This window comes from Cygnus olor, chromosome 7 (assembly GCF_009769625.2).
Source record: "Cygnus olor isolate bCygOlo1 chromosome 7, bCygOlo1.pri.v2, whole genome shotgun sequence".
Classification (NCBI taxonomy): Eukaryota; Metazoa; Chordata; class Aves; order Anseriformes; family Anatidae; genus Cygnus; species Cygnus olor.
In genome coordinates, this window is record NC_049175.1 from 27,300,709 (window position 1) to 27,323,158 (window position 22,450).

Consider the following 22,450-nt stretch of genomic DNA (forward strand, 5'->3'; position numbering starts at 1 on the left):
GAAGGCTTCTGCAGGAACGTAGGGCAAACAAGATCAGCAAACATGCTCCAGAGGACATACGGGCACTGCTTTAACGGGGCCCCAGCTCAGCCTCCGGGGGGTTAACTTGCATCCAAGTAGCCAGGACAAGTGGATTGTGGTGGTTTAGGCTTTGGGGGGAGATGTGGGGTGATTTTCTGGACTAAATCTATATTAAGTTTGTGTCTGATTGCTGGGAGCCAGACTTCAGGGGTCCTGTTTTCAGCAGGTCGGGTGAAAGGAGTTGCTGTGGGAGTTCCCTCCACTTTAGGATTTCGGCTGTAACGTGCCTTGGCTTTAGGGCACCCCTCATCCTGCTGTGCAGGGTGTATTGCACAAGCATACATCAAAGGTTTTATTTCTTTTTTTATTCTTCCAGCTACCCCCAGCTCTCAGGCACAGCTAGCCAAGTGTCACCTGCGTTGCTTTTCACAGATGTCCGCAGTTTATTCGTCATCTTCACCGAGGTCCTAGCACCTGTTAGGCGCTCCTCCTCCCTCTCTTTGGAGCAGCATTTAATTATGACAGGGTTTCCCTTGGAGCACATCCTCCATTCAGTTCCCTAATTGTAGAAGTCTCTGCGGGATTCTCCAGATGGGGGATAGAGGATAATCTTCTCAGAGCTCCGGAAGAAATGTGATGCCAAATTACAGAAAATAGATCCTTTTTATTAAGCTTTTGGGCTCCTTTTACTCTTACTCTAAGGTGATCTTCTGTTAAAGGGGAATGTTGGATAAATGACTATCCTTTTTAAATAATCCTCAACAACCTTCCCTGGGCTGCTAGTAACACGTTAGATTAGAAATCGTGAAATGATTTAAGTTTGGTGGGGTTTTCGTTGCTTTTTCATTTATGTGGTGGTTTGTTTTTGCCTCCGTTATCATCAGAGACGGGAGAGTGAACTTGTGTGTTTCCCTTTTGCTTCCGTTTGGTCTCCTTTTTAAGCTGTGAGCTCCGAAGGAAGGAATGCTGGCGGTGCGCTTGCTGTGGTGGGCAGGTACAAAGACAAAGCCCCCTCCTTTGTGGAGTGGTCACAGCCCCACTGTAAGGGTCATTTGCTTTGCCACAAGCCGCTGCTGAGGGCTTTCCAGGCACCTGAAAAGTGCTGCTGGTGTTTGCAAACAGGGCAGTGCTGCTCATCCCATTTCCTGCCTGAGCGCTGGCCATACCTGGAGCTCTGCTGGGCTTGCTAAGCGTGGCGTGTGAAGGCTGAGGGGCTCCAGAGGCGTCCTCACAGAACCAACTCTGCCGGCAGGTCCCCAAGTATTTAATGTGCAGAAATGAACGCGCCACCGGCTCCTGCGTTAGCAGATGGTAACAATTTTTGTACTGGCTAGATGGAGAAGCTGAAGCGCAGAGATGTGTGACTGCAGTCCTGGCCTGAGCTGGCGGCAGAGGCAGAAATAGTTTGGAAAGGGCTGCTTCAGGCCCCCTGTCCGAATCGTTGCCTCTCTTTGGGGTTTTGTGTGCTTTTAAGGCGCTGGGCTGCGTTTTGTACAGCACCAGATCTGCACGTACCAGGTAAGTACAGACTTAGGGAAGGAATCTCTCAGCAGGGAGGCTGAGGTTGCAGCTCTAGATTTTACCCTATGTGTGTCTGGCTTTATGCTGACGTGCCCCACCGGGGATGTACGCAGCTTTCGGTGACTGAACTTTGGTGCTGAGAGTTCAAAGGTGGCTAATCCAAATTTTTGTTTGTCTTCCAGGTCTACGCACAACGAGCTAGAAAAGAACCGGTAAGTAGCTAATGAGCTGAATTCTAAGAAATGGGAGGCCAGCAGTGCTAATGTGCTTTAACCTTACCACACGCAGGTGTCTGCGATCAGCTTAGGCAGCTGCGAATGACCACAGCCCATCACGTAGTTTTAAAACCGGGGGGAGGGGGGCGGGGAGACACAAAAAGATCTGAAGAAGCAGCCTTGTTTTTATTTTTTTCATTTTGCTCTCTGAAAAGGCAAGAAGTGACCCAGTTTTGCGACTAATCTGTATGCGGAGTAAATACCGTTCTTCTCCTGACACAGTGAAATCTGATTGGGGCACTTCCCATACATGAGGTTGCTACGGGATCAGGTTTCTTGGGCGCAGGGCAAGATGCGTTACCAAGCCCCAAAGGGCAGAGCCCTGTGCTCTACACCCTCTCCCTCCCACCCCTCTGCTGGGCCGTGATCATCTCTGCAGCAGAAGCAAATGCCATTGTCCAGAGGCTCTGAGCTTGGAGACCGGCGTGCCTGTGGAGCCTCTCTTCTAACCTGGTTTAGGACTGAGCCTGTTTATCCTCGAGTCTGGAGTTTTAGCAAGGCTCGCGCTTTTGTTCCTTGGCCAGCTCTGCTCCACGACTCTACCCTTTTGTAACGGGAGTTCAAGTAAGATAAATGCGTCGAGGGGAGGTAGTTCACACACAGCTCAGATTATCAGCTGCCGTTCAGGATGCTGTAGTTAAGGTTATGTCGGGGTTTCCATTAGAAACTGATCTTGGCCCTTCTGTGGGATTTGGGGGTGGGGGGGGAGTTCTGGGCTTATTGGGGCTGCTGGAACAAAGGCAGCTCTGGCCAGCTGCTCCTGCGAAGAAACCCCCTGGCTTGGAAAGCTGGGTCTAAATAGGCTGATTGCCCCCTCCTAGCAGCAGTCATTTAACAGGGGATGGGAACACCGCAAGGATGGCCAAGGATGCGCAGAGCCTCCAGGTGAACTCTGCATTGGAGTTCAGACAGGATCGTGCCATGGAGATCAGGAGAACTGGAGCTGAGTACTTTGTGCCATGTTGCCCCCACACCTCTGCCCCCTGGCAGCAGCGGTGCTGAGAAGCAGCTTTCCCTTTGCATGGTGCAGGCGGCTTCTTCCTGGCTGTGGCTGCACCTCCTGGTAGCTCTGGGGGTCCGTGGAGTTGTCATGGTCTTTTTTGCCTTTCTGGGGTGATGCAGGGAGGTTTTTTATTTAGGTGACGTTGCTCTCCTCTCCCTGTCCGAGCCATGAGCTCTCCGGGCCCAGATGGAGCTCTGCTGAGAAGTGTTGGTCCTGGGCTTTTCCAGTGCTCTCCGCAGCTTTATTCACCAGTGAGGGAAACAAAATGCAGTGCTTGGGTCTGACCCAGAATGGAGGGTGCTTTTTTTTCTCCATGACAACGGTGAACCGTCACTAATTTTCAATGCCCTTATTTGCATATCTAATTGTTACTGCAAACACTGCTTGTTCTCAGCGCAGCTTTAGAGCAGAGCCGTCCCCATCTTCCCCTGTACCATCGTGGTCCTCTCGCGCTGGCCAGGTTTGCCTGGATCTACGAGCAGCTTTTTCTGCCCTCAGGCATGGGGGACAGGCAGCAAAGCTTCAAACTCTGTGAGTGAGGTCTGAGCAGCTAATGTTGTGGAATTCTTGTTGGGTGAGGGCTGGTGAGTAGCGGTGGGCTCAGGATATGCCTGCTGCCTGCTTGCTGTGTGAGCTGAGGCAGTTCCTGCCTCTGTTCCCTGACTTCAGCTGTGGACAGTAATGCTACCTAGGGTGGGGACATGAGAATTAACCTTGTTATCTGTGTTACTAGTGAGAGGAGCATGTGGAGGACCTGTTCCATCTTACACCACCTTCTTGTGAGCATGGACAAGCTGTTTGCTTGCCACACACGTTGTCACTTGCCGTTGGTGTAACACCGTCTGCCTCTCTTCCTCTCCTTCCACCGAAGTTGCACTCCCTCATCCCCGCCTGCTCCAGGTTGAAGACTCCCAACCATCAGCCCTCTCAGCAAGGTCTTTCCTAGAGGGCTCCCAGTTCCCAAGGCACAGTAGCCCAGGTCCGTGTCTCAGATACGGTTTTACAAGCCCTTGATTTCATCCTTCTGGGAAGGACACGCATTTGATTGCATTGGGTGGTCTGCACAGGCAAAATCCTGTATGTACCTGGGGTCCCTTTGGTCGGGAGCCCTCTGCTTCTGTCCCCAATGCAGACGCGTGTAGCTGGTCAGGCCGGAGCTTCTGCAAGCCCAGCTGGACCCCACGGAGGCTGTGCTGGGTTTGCAGTGTTCGTTACCAGCAATCGGACAGTGGGTTTCCTACTAGAAGCATGCATTTTCAAACTCCATGGCAGCGTTTTCTGAGTGAAGAGAATTGCTTCCCAGTTAGATTTTCACCGTGTGTTATTTGCTGTGTTGTTAGGTTTGTCGGCGTCTCCAGACTTAACTGTGGCAAAGATAAAAGCCCTGATACTAATGGCTTTGTGGCTGGCAGGTGCTCATTTTCCCGATTATTTGAGATTATTCCTTTTGAATCTCACTGTTATCTCCATTATTGACACACACTGTAATTTTCAAAATTGTCCACTATTAGGTCTCTGACTCTGGTTTTTCCCCTCCCGTCTACGAACAGCAGCCGCCTTACATTCAGTTAAGTTTTGTTTTAACCCCTTCAACAATCGCACGGTTTCTTTCAAGCAGCAGCAAAAGGCTAGCAGAAAAACAGTGCTCTCCCCCTCCTTTTTGAATATGCATCTTAATTTGGTTTCACTATGGTAGAGCTCATGAAATTCTGATGCGTCGGGATTAAGAATATTTATCTTTTCATGTCCAAAAGCAACTAAAGCTGTATTTTCAGAAATTAAAGCAGTGTCTTAAGCTGCACTCCCATTCTTAGTACTGAAATATTTCATAAACACTGGGGTGTTTCCAGAAAGGAGGTGTTTGATTTTGTCCCGAATATTAACTGCAATGTGTGAGCGACTTCTCTTTCTGCTTTGATTTGTGTTTTTTATCTAGAGAGATTGCAGTGACATTATATAAGGGGCTTTGTTTGATTTATAAAAGATAAAAGTTAATTTATAGTTATTATCTGTCATTAATCCTCATGTTGGAAAATTGTTTGCGTTTTCTATTTAATGGGTATGTGTTTCAGTTTCTCTCCGCCTGGGATGACTCATAGCTTGCATTTAGACGAGAAGCCAGCATTCTGCCTCTCCTATGGTAACTAAAGCAATACTTCGTAGCTTTTTAACACGCCTACCAAAAAACTGACTCCTAAGCAAAGCCCCATCGTTTCCTGAAAGAAAACACCATGAAGTGAGTGACTAAAACAGTCACTCTGATAGAGAAATGTTTGCCCAAACAAGTATAAATTCAGGTTTAAGTTCCGTTGCATGCGTACGCGTGTGTTATACACAGCAAAATTACCCGGTGTTTGTGAACGTTTCAGACACCAGCCAGTTTTGGAAGGATGTGGTCGGTGCAGTGCGCAGCGCCGAGAGGCTTTCCTGCTCCTCTCCGAAGTGGCAGTTCTGGCAGACCAACGTGGTGGCAGGGTCTGACAGACACGGTGCATCTCCTGGTGGAACAAGGGACAAGTTCGTGGAGCTATTCATCACGTTTTTATTTTTTTTATTTAAGTCTTATTATATAGCCTGGGTTGACCTGTTTGCTTTTGGTGACGATTGCATTATAATACAGCAGAAAGGAGGGAAACAAAGCTGAGTAACTGAACGAGGAAGAAATTAGTAGGGTCATTTTTGCTTCTGATAACAATAATGGAGCTCAAACAAAAGGTAGATAGGAGGGAAAAAGGCTCTGGGAGAACCATTGAAATCAGCATTTTCTGAAGGTCTCATGGATTTTGTCTCTGCAAAAGGTGGCTTGTTTTAAAACAAAGAAGGACAAAGTCTAAAGGCGACAAAACTACTCCTAAGCCAAGTTGAAGTGTTGTGCTTAGTGGGAAAGCACAGAGTGGAGTTGTGTAAGATTCTTTCTCTCTGGTATCTTTTGAGATGATCAGAAACGAAGCGAAGAACATACACAGCAATGATCGGTGCTGTGCTTTTTGAGCCTTTTTGGCTCTTCTCAGGGTCTCCCTTCTAGCTTCTGTGATTTCCCAAACATTCTTGCTTTAACATAAGAGAAACAGTTAAACGCCAAGTATTTCTCCAAGTGGTCTCTTAAGCGGAGCTGACTGTTGCGCTGGGTTGCATATTTGAGGAAGCAGATGAGATAAAGGAAAAAACCCTACCCACCACGCAGGAGAGAACCATGACCCGGGTCAGTTTGCACTGCAGCATGGGGCTTTCTGCGGCTCCGCAGCACTTACACAGCCTGGTTCCCCTTCTCCGGAACAGGGCCTCGAGTGCATCTGTACTAGCAAAATGCTGGAGGGAGGGGAAAGCATTTACCTACGGAACATAGTGTACGTAGCACATTTAGATGGTTCTGGTATTAAACAGTGCAGCCGTGTTGTCTAGGCTGGAAGATGGAGGGAGGGGAAATGAAAGAGTGGTGAATCCTTGCTCCTCTGAATAACTGGCTGGCTGTGCTTGTGTTGTGCGATAGATACTTGCCAGGGCAGCGTGATCAGTGTTTGTCTTGAAGCAACTGATCAATGTGGTGTTGAGTTCCTTGCTGTTTATCCAGGAGAGCTGGAGCAAGAAACTAATCCAGTAAATTTCATTTGTTCTCTGGAGTGGGCTTTGTTTTCGTGTTAACTTCATGTAGCAGATGTTGACAGTACGTATTATTTTCCTCATTAATAAAACTTGGAACCTGTGATGTTCCCTGCAGCAGGCAAACCATGGCCAACGCAGCTGAGCATGCATCTTTTTTTGACACATCCAAAGGTCAGAGCACGCCGTGATCCACTTGCTCCTTGGGGGAGCTGCAGCTAAACCCTCCTGTCTCCGTGGCCGGTATGGAACAAGAGCTGGAAGTAGCTAGCTGTCCTCAGCTCTGCTGCTTGGCTGACAGATGCATCCATTTTCAGCTGGGACAAACATTCTTCAAGGGAGCTGAAAAGTGCTCTGCTAGTTCAGGAGGTCTGGTAACAGTTACACTGCCATGCCCGGTTTGGTTTAACCAGAGAGGGACGGCTGTAGCTTGTGGAGCAAGGTTATTAGAGGGATGTTCATCCTGGGGAAGTCCAGGTGTGGTCACCATTGTTTAGTGTCAGTTTGCCTTTTGCTACCTTGCTGTTACTTTTCTGCATTGCTCCAGGAACTCAGCAGTGAGATGCTGCAAAACGGGCATCTGATCTCTTCAACCACTGCTCTCGTTCACGCAAAGAGCCCCCTTGCACAGAAGCAGCGTTTTGATTCGCTCAGAGTCAGAAGTCTGCAGAGGCTTTGTTTCACGTTGGCTGGGTAGCAGAACATTTTGAACTCCAAGTAAAGCTGCTGAAAAGTGACAGTTAGTTTCCATGCCAAAATTCAAAGGAAACAAAATGATCTTTATTTTGTTGGAAGACCTTCAGCACTGCTCGTATTGGAATTCCAAGTTTCAATATTTATGTGTGTGTGTATATATGTATTTTGTTATTCAAAGTGATGCAGTGAGGAATGAATGCCTACGTGGCTTCCTTTCCGCTCCCAGCTCTCTCCACCTCCCCTATGAATCCAACAGCAGATGGAGAAGGAAGAGGAAAAAGAACACTGCTACTATTTTGAATAAACTATCTCAAAGCAAAATGTCTCGGTAATGCCACGCAAAGTCACAGCTGTAAGCCACTTCTCAAAACCCAGTGCTCATCGCAAAACCCTTCTCAACTAAGATGTGTTGTAGGGACACTTTCTGATGTGTTTTCCTCCCAGAGTGTAGATAGAAGCGTCACCATGGTCTGCGTGGCCTTGCCTTAAAGGTTAAAGGTCTGATGCTGGGAATCCCCTCGTCCTTTTGCCTCCTGGAATGGAGGCTTCAGAGGAGACCCCGCTCTTAGAAAGCCACATGCTCTACTGCTGCGTCTCCCTACGTGCTGGCTGAGTTCTTGCATTCAGCATCCTGGACTTGAAATGTGCGGAGCAGTGAACAGAACAGGTATCCAATAAGTGCTTTATGGTTGTTTTACTGTTTTCAGGGCTCCAGGAGGGAGTCTGGTCACTGCCGTGGATGTGTAACGAAAGCAGTCAGATGGACTTAAATAATACCTAATTAGGAGCTTGCATCAGTGCCAGCTTTGGTTCTTGACTCTCTTCCCAAACTTCTGTCCTCAAATTTCTACCTGGGTGTGTTGCCACAGTTTTCTTTCGGGATGATGTCCTGAAAAACAAAGCCTGGGCAAATCCACCCTGCAGTCCGTGAGCTTGGGCGAGGGAAGAATCTGGCCCTAGGTGGGAAGTTGAGCGCTCAGCTTTCTTGGCTCAGTTTTCAGTCACGTCAGGGCTTTGTACGTGCCATCTCTCTCCCAAACGCGTCTCTGGAGACTTTGCAGGTTTGGTTTTCGTATTTGTTTTTTCCTGGGGTGCTGTTTGTTGGAGCGCCGGGAGCCGGAGATTGTGATGCAGCAACTTGTCTTGCTCAAGTGGCTGACGCTGCGCGTGGGCCTGGAAGCATTACGGGCTAACAGCCACTCGGGGAGCTCCTGCCTTAGAGAAGGTGAGGTAATAGGAACATAATTTCTGAGACAGATTACGTGGTAACTGCAAGTTTCAGGACATTGTGCTCTCGGGGCAGAAGCGAGAGCTGCCTGCAGCTGTCTGTGCGCTGACCTGCGGCTGGCGCACGTGCCGGGGGTACTGCAGCAGCACAGCCCCTGTGGGCTTGGGGTAACCAAAGGAAATCTCGGCGTGGAATGGGAAACAGAGGCAAGGAGCTTCCTCATTCTCCTTTGTGGATGTGGCGTTACAGCTTTGAGAACCTGTGCGCCTTTGTGATGCCTCGGGGAGAGGAGGGGGAGAGTCAGTGCCTGCATCACGGGCACGTGCAGCAAGCGTGCGCTGACCCGCTCCTTGTTGGGGCCTCCTCGCTCCATCCCTCCAGCCAGGTGCTTGCTTTTCCCCTCCTTCACAAAAGGCTGCCCGTTCTCACTTCTGCTTCCTTTACAACTTTCTCCTTCCCTATGTCCCCCTCGGTGTCCCCAACACTGCTCCCAGGGCCAGGACGTGCGGGCTGATGCTGTCTCACCGCCCTTGTGCCCTCTCCCCTCTGGCAAGAGGAGAGGGGCACGAAGCGAAGGTGCCTCTGCTGGTGCGGGATGGTGGCGGGGCTTCGTGCAGCACCTTCCAGCCCCCTGCTTTGGGAAGGGAGGTAGGCAGAGCAAGTGTGCAACAGGCTTTCATCGCCCCGCGTCTGGGAAATGAAAGCAAAGGGCTTCGCCTGGCGGTTGCTGTGGCTGTTGCCTGGCTGCAAACTGGTGCCGAGCAGTTTGCGTAGCTGTGGGCAAACAGAGCAGGCAGGTTTCCCCCCAGGCAGCGCGTGTGGCAGCTATAAAACAACGAAATTGGCAGCGTGCAACCAAGGGCCAGGAATTCTCCTCCCGTGAAGCCACTGGGCAATGTAGACAGGGCCACGGCAGGACGTAGCGATGGGGAGACCCAGGGGAATCATTTACCCGACTCCCTTTCTGTGCATCCCGAGAGTTTGAATCTGTGTAGAAGTACGGATCTTCTCTCTGTAGCGTTCGTTGTGTTTTCTTTTTGGTAAACTCTTGATGTGCCTTTGCAGAATAGGAGTGTCTCTGCTTTTAAAGGTGGCACCTGAGGCTGTCGGATGCAGACTGACTCTTGTGAAGGTTTTGGATTCCTTTGAGTCCAGAGGAGTCTCTGGATCCCAGAGCGATGGCATGAGTCAGGTCTTCTGCCCAACGGTCCATTAAAAAAATTAATGGCTGTCTTTTGAGGGTGTCTTTTTTGTGTAAGTTGCTGCCTGAACATCACTTCCATCAGCTGCGGGGTAAGGTTTTCTGTCCCGCTTGCCTGTTAATTATTTACCTTTGAGAATGCGTTGAGAAAACAGCATGACTTACTTAGGGGAAAATGCAAAGCTTCTGCAAAGGACAGGGATGCAAAATGCAAAGCGTCTGCAAAAGGGAAGGGGATGCAGCAGCTGCAAAGCCATCTTGTAACTGCCTCCAGAAGGAGTTCCGCCCAGGAGGGGCTGAGGGAAAGAGGGAGACGTGACAGAAGTTGATACGGAAAAGCTCATGCACCGAAACCTCCCCTGGAAAGAGGACCCGAGCTTGAAATGCAGCGTTACCTTCACAGAAACAGGCTGGGTGAATGGTATCAGGCAGCTCGTGCGTGGTCCGCGCTGATAATGCTGCGTGCCACGCGGGTGTGGTTTATCACGGGGGGTAGTAAACGGCTGCACACAACTTAGCCGTGCTTATACAGGCACGTGCGGCCTGCCGGCTCTGAGCTGAGTGCTTGCCCTGCTAGGGTGGAATATCGGAACGCATCTAATCAGGCAGCAGCTCAGCTTTTAATGACTCTCAGATGAATACTTGCGCTGTCGCTTGGGTACGTGCTGCTCCCCCCGCTTGTCCCTACGGTGCTGGGGCTGTGCCAAGGGCCCCTGCGCTCAGCACCGTACTGCCCGGGACGCCGTGTGGTACGACAGCGAAGGGAGGACACCTCATAGGTGCCGCTCTCCGTGTGAGTAAGCGGGTGTGCTCGTTCGCGGAGGAAAGGCAGACGTCTTTTCACAAGGGTAAAGGCACTTCCACCTGCTGCAGCAGGGCGTTCCTCTGCTCTTTCCCCTCAAAGCTGCGCTGTGCAGGAGGCATTGCTCGGGTCCTCCGTGACCTCGGGGAGGTTCTGGGTGGCAAGTCCCGCGCCTCCTCCCCGGAGGGACTTCCCAGTGCCGCTTAAAGACACAACCTGTCGAACCCTGGGGTGATTCACCGCAGCTTCACCAGGCACGCGCACTTCAGACCCCGCGTGGGAAGGGATCCTTAGGTGGAAGGGTTCTTCTGCTCCTTCTGGGAACTCGGGGAAGTTCTTCCAACGAGTTACTCTGAAAGGGGGAGCGGAGTATCCAGCTCGTTACAGAGCTCAGAGGTTAAAAGGAGGTTGCTTTGTATCTTCCGTGTCCTTCGTTCCCACCTCTTTGGCCTTGTTCCCTGGGGCAGGTCGGGTTGTGCGTTGCCCAGTCAGAGTTTGCCCAGCTGTGTGGGAACCGTCCGCCCAGCTCAGACAATCCCGTTCACTAGCTACCCTCCAGCGGCGTCAGGGTGCCAAACGTGGGCTGAGTGCTCCCGCTCGCACAGATGCGCACAGTTACATGCGGGGACACACACAAAGAGCTCGCAGTTAACATCTCCGTGCCCACCTCTTTGAAAGCACAGGACAGAGCCCCAGCTGTGTATACAGCTCGGGTCTTCGCTTTGATCTGTGTTTGTTTCTCACCGACTGGATCCTGGCGCTCCTCGGAGCTGGCTGCTTTTTTGCGTGGTTGCAGCCCCTAAACTGCACGCGGAGCAGCTAGCGGGGTGCTGGGGGTGTTTGCTCCTGCCTCCAGATGAGAACCGCTCGAAGAAAGGAAGAGCGAGAGCAGTGGCAACGGAAGCTGTGTGCTGCCTGTATCCTCGAGGCCTGCTGCCGCCTCCCGTGCCCCCCACGGCTCAGGACGCCCGCTCCCCGCAGAGGATCAGCTCCTGGCCGCGGCTTCTCCCTCGCTGGCTCCTCCCGCCGGCCTCCTGCTGCCTGCCGGCGTGCACGGTTCTCTTCAGCTGATCCTTCCTTAGCCAAACCCGACCTGGGGAATTACAAGTCACGGTGCTGTCACGTTGCCTGCAGGCCCTCCTGGTGTTTGCTTTGCTCTCGTCCTTCCTCACCAGCGTGCAGGGCAGGGGTTTGTCTCCTGCTGGCGGTGGGAGCTGCCTTGCACGTTTCCCTTCTCCTGATCCTCTTACCTTGCCTGTCTGCTCGCACACGTGGCATCCCTGCCCTTCCCAGCCGCACACAGCAGCAAAGGCTGCCGCACCGGAGTAAATCTTGTGCTCTGTCACCAGGATTGTAGCTCGGAGAGGCAAAATCCCCCTTCACTTTCCAGAGGCTCAGCACGGTGCCTGTGCAGCCGGCTCGGGACCTGCGCCTAGAAGAAGGCAGGAAGGCTCTTCGGGTTTGCGTGGTGTTTTGTGAAGCTGTCAGAGATGGAGCTGTGAGGCCTGCGTAGTTCGTTTGGTGTGTCCCTCTGCCCCAAAGCAGGATAAGCTCCATCGCCACCGTAGCTGACGGATGCCTGTCTGACTGGCGTTGAAAACCCTTGAGAGAAGGGCTGCCGGGGAAGGCAGTACAGCCTGGTGCACTGACCAGCTGTTGGTACTGCTAGGAAGTTTTTCCTTAACGTCTAACTAGGAAGAAGACTATTTCAACGTTATTCTAGAAATAAAAAAAGCCATCCAAAGCTGAGTGCCTCTGTGTGTTTGAAGGGGAGAGCCCTGGATGCTGCACGTAGTACTCAGCTTTCACAGCAAGACTGAACGTTAGATGCTACGAGTATGCAGAGCAATTCTGGCTGAGATGAGGGAATATGGAGGAAAAAAATCCTTTTCCTTTTTCCGACCGTGCATATGCCACTTTGCCTACCCAGAAAAGCAACGTTGATGCCAAAAGAAGTGGGAAACCGGACGGGAACGCTCTGTCTCTGGTGGATATCCTACGTTACGTGACCCCAGAAGGAAGCGTGCAGGCACTGTTCTGCGGGGCGTCACCTCTTTTAAACTTTTCTTGGCTTGGAAAAGCAGCTTACAGGCTTGGTGCTCGCTGGGAAGAGCACATATGGGGATGCATTTCCATCCCTTCAGCGAAGGGATTGCAAAGGGGGAGGAGAAGGGAAATCTTGTTTCAGCTGTGATATACTTCAGGAAAACAAGCTAAAGCCCTCTGGAGTCAGGAGCATCTCGGAGTGTCTTTGAGTTTTGCTGTTCGTTGTCTTTTTTTCCCCCCGTTGGTGACCCCTGAGAAAAGCACACGTGGTAGGGAAGGAGCAGGGCAGGAAGGGGGTTCTGCTGCGGCATGAGCGTGCCGTAAAGGGTTAGCAGCAGCCGAAGGCGGTGGTGCAGGAGCAGCGGGTGAAGTGTCTTCTGCTCCCCCCTTTTGACACCTGAATTACCTTTTCAAGCGTCCTCCTGTCCAGGCGCTTCCAACACCAGTGCCATTGCTGAGCTGCGTGAGCACCTGCAAAACAAGGGTGGATTTAGCCGTGCGGGGCTCTGCGGCGGAATTAGGATTAGCTGCGTTTTGCGGATGAGCGGTGCGTGCTCCGGTGCTCCGCGGGATTTACCTGAGGTCGTGCAGGCTGTCTGCAGCAGCTCTTACTGGCACTTACACGTCTTGCCCACTGCCCAGCCCTAAGGGTGGTGGGGAGGCTGAAACGTCGGCTCCTTGCGGTGCTGCGCCGCCCGCCCTGAACGTGCGCGCGAGTTGGGCGGGCTTCTGCCAACAACTGTTTTTTCACTGGCGATTTGTGAAACGAGCAGGGAGCGATCCCAGGATGGAACAGCGCATAGGGAATACCTGGCCGTGAAGCAGTAGTTTATCTTTCTTCAGTTCCCAAGGCCCTGTGAGGGATTTAAGCACTACAGCGTAACAGGGAAGGAGGGGTCTGGTTGCAATTACAGTGAGCTTACTGCAGGTATTTCTGTAAGCTCACGTGTGTTTGTTTTTGTGTTTTGTGTTTTAAATATTGCCTGATAGTTGAACAAACGGAAACCAGCTTCCACCAAACTAGAGGACTGGGAGCTCTAGCCCTTCTTTTTTTTTCTTTTTCTTTCCTGAAAAAAGCATGAACCTTTCTGCGTTCGGTTTGTTCCCAGGTGGGATCCCAGCCCTTTTCCTGCTGGGAGAATACAGGCCGAGTGAGCGTAAGGCAGCTAATCCTCGCACAAATGTTAGTTTACCCAACTGCAGCTGTTCTTGGTTTGGGGGAATCAGAATTATATCCGTCTGTGGCACTGCTGGCCGAAGCTGGGGTCATAGCGATCTTCTCCAGCCGATCAGGAGTTCACTAGGAACAGCGTCCTGAGTTTTGTAGTGGGGCTGAAAAACATTTGATCCACTTTCATTTCTTCTGGGTGCAGGTCTGCCTAAGGAAATGGTTTCTAAGTGGCCAGCTTTACGCTTTTTTCTGTTGGAGTTTTGAGCAGTCTTATATCTCTGCCTTTACACGTGCGTAGAGAAGAGGAAGAAAACACAAGGGAGACGTTGAAGGTAGTTAAAGGGAAAGGGCAAGGTACAGGTTTGGTTCTGCTTTTTCTCCTGCAGTTTACAAAGTTATAACTTTCTAGGTGATCAGCCCAGCTCCTCTTTGGAAGAACGGTGTTGGCGTACAACCAGGTTATGTTAGCGTGCTGTACCGGCTGAGCAGAAGCAAGATGTGCTCTCCACTACCCCTTCTCAGCACCTTTCCTGGGGCGTCAGTACCTGTGAGGCCAGGACGTGACGCATCTGTTGTCGTAATGCCGGGAGTTGGGCTTCTCTGTTCAGGTTCTCCTGCCGAATAACACGTGTAGTTAAATTAAAACTGTTTGGCGCTTAATGCTAGCTAACTCCTAGACCTTTGAAATACGTCAGTGCTGCCGTATGTGTGCTAAGATATATACCCAGCAGGAAAAATAGTGCTAGGAGCTCTTAGGTTCTCTTTCCTAGTTGCAGTGCCTTTTTCCAACCGCACATCTAGTAATGACCTTGGCTGGTAATTCCTTTTTCCAGCGAAGTCTGAGGTTAAATTTAAAATAATTTTACAAGGTTAAATTACATGCACTGCGTCCTCTGTTCCAGATGCGTGCCCTCTGTACCTGAGAGGTACGGGAGATATTTGATGACTCCCTGAATATTTCTGACAGCGCAGAGTGGCGTTAGATGAAAAGCACATGCTTTCCTTCTGGTAGAAGAGACTTTATGTAAACAAATATTCCACACGGTCCTCCTCTTAGACTATTTTTTTTCATTAGGAATTAAGATTTTCTTCCATGAGGTGAGGAAACTGGAATACAGTATCAGGAAAGAATTGTGTGGGGTGGGAAAACTCTGTCCTATCTTATGAACAAGAAAAATACTTCTTGGTAGCAATAGCTTAGCTGTGTGATTTAGGGAACTACGTTAATGGCAAAAGTGACCACTGGTACCACATCAGAATGTGTTCTTGGTATTGGCGTATTCCCTGCTCGTTATTTTGAAGACAGGAAATAGTTTTCCCAAATAACGGATTGGTAGCATCCTTTATTCTTTAACTGGTGGACAAACGTAGGTCTGACAAAAGAAGTGCGTGCTGCTTTCAGCTGGCCGGTGGTGTTACTGGTCTAAAACCTGACTACATTCAGCACCTAAACGCAGGGTCTTTTTCGTATTATGAAGACACAGAGGCTCTGTTTTGAGACCCCGTCCATGCCTTTGCTGCTGTGGCACCCCGTGCACCTGGGTGGCTTTTCTGCTGGAGCCAGGAGAGTGGCCCAGGGCAGGAAGGGCGCCGCTCTCCATCCGCCTGGCGGGAGGCTGCCTCATGTCTCACATTCTCTCCGTCTCAGGTGGCATTCAAGGATCTCTGCAGGTCCCAGCTAATTTATCTGTTTGCTGATGTGTATCGCGCTTGCTTTCTCCTCGAGAGGCCAGGAGGATCCGAACTGGAGAGCTCTTCGTGGTGGGCGGCAGCCCCGGAGGCAGGCAGAGGTTCTGGGCTGAGCATCGCCGCTCGCCAGCATCTGAAATACCTCGTCACTTCTCTTCAAACGCGTGGTGCCTAGCCAGGAAACCCGAACAGGAGCATCAAGAATAGCTGGCGAGTTTGGAAAACCTCAGCTATCTTTGCTGGTGACCTAATTCTAGCCGTGAAGCTGAAAATCCGTGGGTCGCGGCAAAGCAGGTCACTGCCGCTCTGCGGCCAGGCGGGTGTGTGCTGAATGGCACAGCCGCGCTGCGGGCACGCTGGTGGCACGGAGCAGGACGCCAGGAGCAGTGTCACCGGGCTCTGTGGCTCCGAGCACGCTGCGTGGCCCCGGCAGGGTGTTTATAATGGTATTAGGGAGAGCGGGGGCACAGGGCACCGCCGGCTATTCAAAGAGCAGGTCTCTATTTTTAACTGCCTTTTAACAGAGGTGGAGTTCTTATTAGGCTGGACTAATCGGGGCTTTCTAGTTAGCCGGACTGGGCTGCACGTTGGTGTTTAAGGCTCGCTTTGCGTGGTCCCTGGTAGCTGGGTGCAGGATTGTGACCGTGCCTCATTGCCAGAGCAGCGGGGCTGCGACACCCGCGGTGTCGGGAGTGAGCATCAGCGGAAAGTTGGTGCCGAACGGTCTGGTGCAGGAGGTGCCTAGATGTGACTGCTGGCAGCAACCGGGCAGTGCTTTTAGGTCAGAAAGAGAACACGATGTAGAGCATTCACGTATTGTGATGGCTGTAGGGTTTAGGGTCCTGTTGTAAGCACAGCTGAGCCGTAAAGGGGTTTAGCTGGTAACATCGTGTGTTGTGCTACAGGAGACCGAAGTTCAGTTCATTAGGTTCACCAGGGATTAAAATACTTGGTGGCTAATGGCCAAGATCAATAGTAATAGATCCTCAAAGTATAATTTTAGGGGGAGATTAACTTTGATAAGTAGTAATAGACTCTGCTCCGGAGCATCTGTTGCTGTTTGACATCTCTTAACTGTCTAAATTTCCTTGCTTTCAAAGAAAGGCAAAAAGCTGTGGAGGAGCTGGAAGGGGAGAAGAGAAACTGATGAACGGGCGCTGAGAGCGTGGCACTAGGTCTGGAGGAAAATGAAGAGGCAAGAGAAAATGCCAGGCATTGATTCACTCAGTTCCTCTGCTGGGCAGCCGGCCACCTATGCTGCTCTCATCACCTTCTCATTGTGAACTGCAGGCTCTTACATCTGATCTCTTAGTACTGAGTTGAAGTAGTCTGTCTCACTGGGGCCTCTGAAGATCAAAGGTGTCAGGAAAGGATGAGCGGTTAGCCTAGTGAGCAGCTGAGAATTTGTTCTGGAGGAGGCACCTTCCAAAATGGTACTTTCTCAGCTGTATTTTTTACTGTGAGTATCAGTATTCATTTTTTAAATTTCTTTTTTTTTTGCCATTCCTTTAGCATCCTAGTTTTGGGAGGCATGGGATTACAGATGGTCTCTCCTTCTTATTGTTTTATTCATTTACATCAAGATTCTCTGTTTCAGTCCTCCAGTTCAAAGAGAAAAGCTTCAAGATATGCAACAAATGGGACCCAGAGGCCCAGCAGTTAGTGTGTGAATAAAGAAAAAGCTCCAAATACATCACTTCAGCTTCAGCATCGTAATGTTGCATTAGTCTGATTATTTGGGACCTGCCTGGTGCAGGATTTCTGCGTGCAGCTATGGAGTCCTGTTCGGACCTCAGCGCGTTTGGCACTTGTGGTTTTGTTCCAAAGAGTTTCCAGTCCTGCAGGCTGTCAGAAAGGGGGACAGAAGCAAAAACCTGTGGAGACAGAAGGACAAAGGCCAGTGGTAGCAGAGCTGAACAAGCAGTTCGGCGTTTGCAGTGTTGCACCAGGTCAGAGTGAAAAGGAAGGTAAAAAAAAAACTCAGGGATGAAAGCGATCCTGTTCCCTGAAGTGCCCCCTGAGATGAGCGTAGGGCCCTGAGACTTGGAGAAGTGTCCTTTTCACAGCTGTGCCCGCAGTGGTGTGGCCTTGAATGTTGGAAGAAGCAGCTGCCTCCTGTCCACGTGGCTCCACGTGTGTGCAGGGCCGACATTCCGATTTAGAACGCGTCATCGAGTTTGTTTTTATTGTCATTCCTAAATTCTCATTTCTTTGTTTCTTTTAAAAGATAGAAAGGCATTAAAAAAATCTAAAGGCCTTTTTTCCCCCCAGTTACTTCTTCACGGTGCATTTTATTAGCGTTGCAGTACCAGTGCTCCTCTGTGCCAGGGAGCCACGGGGAGAAGCGGACTGGAGACAAAAGAGGCAAATGCACAAGGAATCTCGTTCGACGTGGAGCAAACGCAGACAAATAAATAATCACGGGAAGAGGCCCGGATTAAAATCGGACAGAATGGCTTGCTCTGAATGATGTCACAGCTCAGGTGGAGGACATCAGCTTCTAGCCGCGTGTTTCTGGACCAGGTTTCCTTCTAAACCTTGTCCCGTCCCCGCCGTCAGGAGGCAGCCGGGCGAGCGCGTGCGTGTTTATTGCAGGCTGGCCGGGAGCCACGGCAGCTCCATTGTTCGTGGCTCGAGGGCTCGCATCAATTACATAACGCTCTGCAGCAAAGAAAATACAGCCTCTGTCCTCAGCGCTTGACTGGCTCTCAGTTTCTGATTCAGGTACTCGGCAAAATCTCCTCTCCTTTCGCTGGCGACAGGCGTTCAGCGAAGCGGGGGTCAGGTCCTTTAGCAGAGAGGGTTGGGTTTGGCGGAGGGTTAGAGACGAGCGAGGGAAAAACATCATCATGTGATGGCTGCTCAGGATAAACGAGGCTCTGACCTGCGAGTTGCTTATAGAAGGAAACCGTATTTTCCCCCATTTTCCCTGCCCTGTGCTTTTTGCATGTGTTTCTCATTACTTTTATCTCAAAATCGTTCTGGTCCAATGAATTATTGATGTGGGGTCACTTGTGTTTCTCCAGGAATGGCTTTCTTTAACCAGCGATCCCTCCTGAATTTTTTAAGCAATCTATTAGCCCTGAAATCCAAACAAAGTTGGTGGTATCTGATTTCAGGGTTAAATTAGACTCAACTTTGAAAAGGTGAAGAGGGAGGAGAGAGAGGAGGGCAGAGAGGGAGGCCGGTGATGATGTTCTTCTCCGTGTTAGGATCTTCCTTGTGCTGGTGCTTTTGGTGCTGCTTTTTCGTTTTGTTTCGTTAACTCCTCTTGGAGATCAAACATCTGATCTGGCTTCGGTGGGACTTGAGTGAATTCCTAACGCTGAGCACGTGCTGAAATCTGTGGAACTCAGGCCCTGTAGACCTGCAGGGATGGTGCGAAAGTCTCTGGGAAATGCTTTCCTTTTCCCTCCGATGCTCTCTTCTTTCAACATACAGGAATCAGAGTTCAGCACTTGAGATGCTGCTGGCGGCTCGTTGGTTATTTCCTGCTGGAAGGGAGGCTTGGTCTGAAGATGGGAGCTTGGTGCGCGCCTGCGCCGGTGTTCTGCAGATGTTCAAGCCTTGATTCAGCAAAGTCTGTCAGCGGCGTCTGACTCCAGGAGAGCGCTGAGTCTGGCAAACCTGCTGCTTCAGAGCTGAGCGCGCACGTGTCTTTTGGTGACTTCTAGGCAGAGAAACTTTCTTGTTTCAGTTTCCATCGCTTCTGCCCGAGGTGGAAGAAAAAAACCCTCACCGTAGCAGCAAAGCAGCTGCAGTCTCACCAGGGATGTTTACAAAAGCCGGTGGCTTTTGTGCCAAGCTTGCTGTGGTGCCTGGTGGGGGAGAGGATGAGCCCTACCCCAGCCCCTCAAAAACGTCCGCAGAAGAGTGGGGTGAGGAAACGGGGAATTTTTTTTTGCACCCAGCCGCGTTCCTGCACTGCAGTTCCGATGCAGGCAAAAAGGAGCCGGGCTCCTGCAGTGGGATTTGGCTGCGGGCTGTGCAGTGAGACAGCTGAGGCTAGGAGCAAAGAGCATGCAGAAATAAAGGTTTCCTCCCAGCGCTTTATATAATCGGAGCGGATGATGTCATTGGGAGAGGAGAGGAGCGGAGAGGAGGCTGTGAAGTTACAGCCCTCTGCAGCCAGGCAGAGCCAAGTGCAGGGGGAGGCGCGGAGCGAGAGCCGGGCTGCTCTGCTGGGGGCGCGGGGCAGAGCCTGGGGGGGCTCGGAGGAGGATGGGGGGTGTTGGGGGCTGGTGCAAGCAGGTGACCCAAATGCAGTCAGAGGCTCTCACCCAGGCGCAGGGTGAAAGAGGGGAGAGCCTCCTCCTGTCAGGTACTCCCCAATTCCCTCTGCGTCAGCCTGGTGCTTCGGCACACCCAGCGCCTACCTGTGCTCAGCGTACAGCTGGGGGAGCCTGATTTTACCAAAGCTGCCGAGGCAGGAGGAAGGGCTCTGGCTTCTCCCGTCTCCCCTGCAGCTAGCGTACAGAGGCTTCAGCCTTGCCTGAAACTGCAGTTCTCCTCCTGCCCTCCTCTGCCTTCCCTGGGACCAGCGCAGTGAGAGGCAGCAGCGCTTCGCGCCCAGCCTGAGTCGCTCCTCTGTTACATAACAATACGGGCATTTAGGCTTGTTTTTCCAGCTATTGGCAGATGTGTCAAATATTGGCATAATCCAGTGGTTTGCAGGGGAGGCCGTCGGGCTCTGTCTGGAGCCTGCACAATGCCGGCATTTTCACTGAGCCCAAGCGCCTGCAGCGCTGCTGAAGCCACGTTGCAACCGAAGCCAGGTAAACAAGGGGGAGGAAAGGTGTGCCTATCAGGGCTTGACCTTGGGATTACAGCTGCTCAGGTACAGCTACGGGACGCGATAAGACAGATTAATAGCTTTGTGGTTGCTCTCTCTCTCTGAACCAGATGCAAATGGGAAAATAGGGACCGTGTGTGCTGGGGAGGCAACTTTCTGCCAGCTTGTCCAGTCCTTCTGAAGACAAGCCCTCCAGATCTTTTGTCCCCTCTCTGCCCTTGTTTGCAGGGCACGGTGACTTCCTTTGTTCCACCGCGGTCCTGGGGCACAAGCCGAACTGATCGGTGGCCGTGCTTCTAGTACCTGGTGCCATCCCTTCAACCTGTGTCTGGGCGATCCGGTGCGTGCTCGTTCCTGCCCAGAGCTGATCTCTGGTCCCCAGGGCCTGGTTCCTGGTGCGGGGCCTTCCCCTGTTCCTGGTAAAAACCCCAGAGCTCAGGCTGTAACGTGCTGTGCGTTTCTCTCCGCATTCCGGAGTTGCTGTGATAATTCGACACTGGTCAGGCGTTGATTCCCCAGAGCTTTGATTTTCTGCTGCGCGCACGGTGCGTTTGTTACCAGCGGGTCAGGGCGAAGTCCCAGGCCCTACCTGCGGCAGATGCCGCGTACCCAGCCCTCTGTGCGGTGGCAGCGGCCCTGCTCTCAGCCCCCCCATCTGCTCACATCCCCAGCTCCGCTCCCGCGGCATTTCCAGCTGGGGCAGATCCTGCGGGTGAGGCGTTTGGCTGGTGCTTGCGCTCGTGCCGTGCAGGGACACGCCGCTCTGTGCGGCAGCCTGATGGCAGTGCTGGGGCAGCTCTGGCTTGGTGGCTCGCCTGTGGGCACTCAGGAAATCTGTGGCACAACCAAAAATCGGTTCGGAGACCCAGAATGTCCTTAACAGCACGGCCTCTTCCTCCTCTCTCTGGCTGCCAGACACCTGAGCAGTCTCCCCTGGGAGGACGAGTGCAGTGTGCCCCAGCAGTGCTCTGTCATTGCTGGCCCTACAGGTACCGGGCAAAGCACCTGGGGTGGGTTGGGTGCACGCACCCCCATTCCCCAGCCCCTGTGTTGAAAAGGGGCTTCCAGGTAGCTAAAACCCAAACTTGTGTCAGCCATATGGATTTAATGTCAACACAGTTTGCCCTAGAGCAGTCCGAGGAGGAACAGAGGAGAGTGATGCGATTTTCTTCTGTAGTTGTTTGTTTGATTCTTCTGATTTTGGTTCTTCCCCCGCCTTCCCCAGTTGTTAATATTTAATGAAAAGCACATGTTCGTCAAGGCCCTTGCTGCTCATACGCAGCCCCGTGGCTGTTCTCGAGACAGAATGATGGGCCCTTTGTAAAGAGATTTATAATAGAAGTACTGAGGGGCTCCCGGCCCTAGCACCGCCAGCGAGCACTCCTCGGTGCTGACAGTTCATCAGCAAAACCCCTGACCCTTCCACCCTTAATCATCCTTGCTTGTCACTGACATAATTGCCTGATTACAGACTCTTCTCCCCCACCCCTTTCAAACCGGGAGCAATGGTGAATTTGAAAAACAAATGGAAATGAACTGTCCGTGCTCTTTATTTTTTTTCCCCCTGCATTGAGACGGATCGGGCTAAGATGCAGTTTCTTTGTGTCTGAGCGGGGCTTGGGATAGGCTTTCAGGACTCTTTTGCACCGGTGTTGCTTGCATGTGAATGGTGAAGCTGATGTCATTGTGTTATTGATTGGGATGACAAGTTTGGACATAAATCATTAATGTCCGGGAAAGAGAGAGGGAGGAGAAGAAAGGCAACCCACGAGATAGTTTTCCATAAATCTGGTGTTCGTCCCTGCATTCGTGGTGCAGAGCAGGATCGGCAGGAGCAGTTCTCCTGTGCAGCCTGAGGACGACGTGCTTTGCCACTGCTCCGGAACCATTTTCCCCACGTTTCGTATTCTGCAGAAAATGGCTCAGGCCATCAGCAGTGCTTTCGTGCTTGAAATGGTCTTTGGAGATGTGATCCAAGGTCAGCAGAGTGCCCAGGGAAGGGCTCTCGTGTTCCTGCAGACCTTGTGCCCCCAGCACTGTTTGAGACCTGGGTCCAAGGAAGGAGTAAGGGTGCCACGCTTGGGAACTGCAATCCCTCTAACTCTCTTAATTGCCAGCAGGGATTGTTTCGGTGTTTTGGGCTAACTGTTTTGCTATTTCCTTCTTCAAATTTTGTGCAAAGAAATGTTAGAGATGTTGCTTGGATCATAGCAAATCTCCCTGAACCGGCAATGCACAAGCGTGCCGCGGGTAGCAGTCATTCCGAAGTGCCTTCACAAACGTTCTCAGCACAGCAGCAAGTCGCTGAGCGAGAGGTGAAGCCTACAAGATAATCGTACCGTTTGTGTCTGTGCCTTGTCTCTGCACAAAGCCCATCCATTGAACCAGATTATCAGCTCAAACGG

At 51.5% G+C, this 22,450-nt stretch overlaps 1 protein-coding gene across 3 annotated transcripts in view; it reads left to right on the forward strand.

The window, feature by feature from the left end:
- The window catches only part of MXI1 (MAX interactor 1, dimerization protein), a 52,296-nt gene that overhangs the window by 24,197 nt on the left and 5,649 nt on the right, over positions 1 to 22,450 (forward strand). For all 3 annotated transcript variants that reach the window (XM_040564504.1, XM_040564506.1, XM_040564505.1), the window contains exon 3: positions 1,725 to 1,754. In XM_040564504.1, coding sequence (XP_040420438.1) covers positions 1,725 to 1,754 — 30 coding nt within the window. The remainder of the gene's footprint in view (positions 1 to 1,724; positions 1,755 to 22,450) is intronic.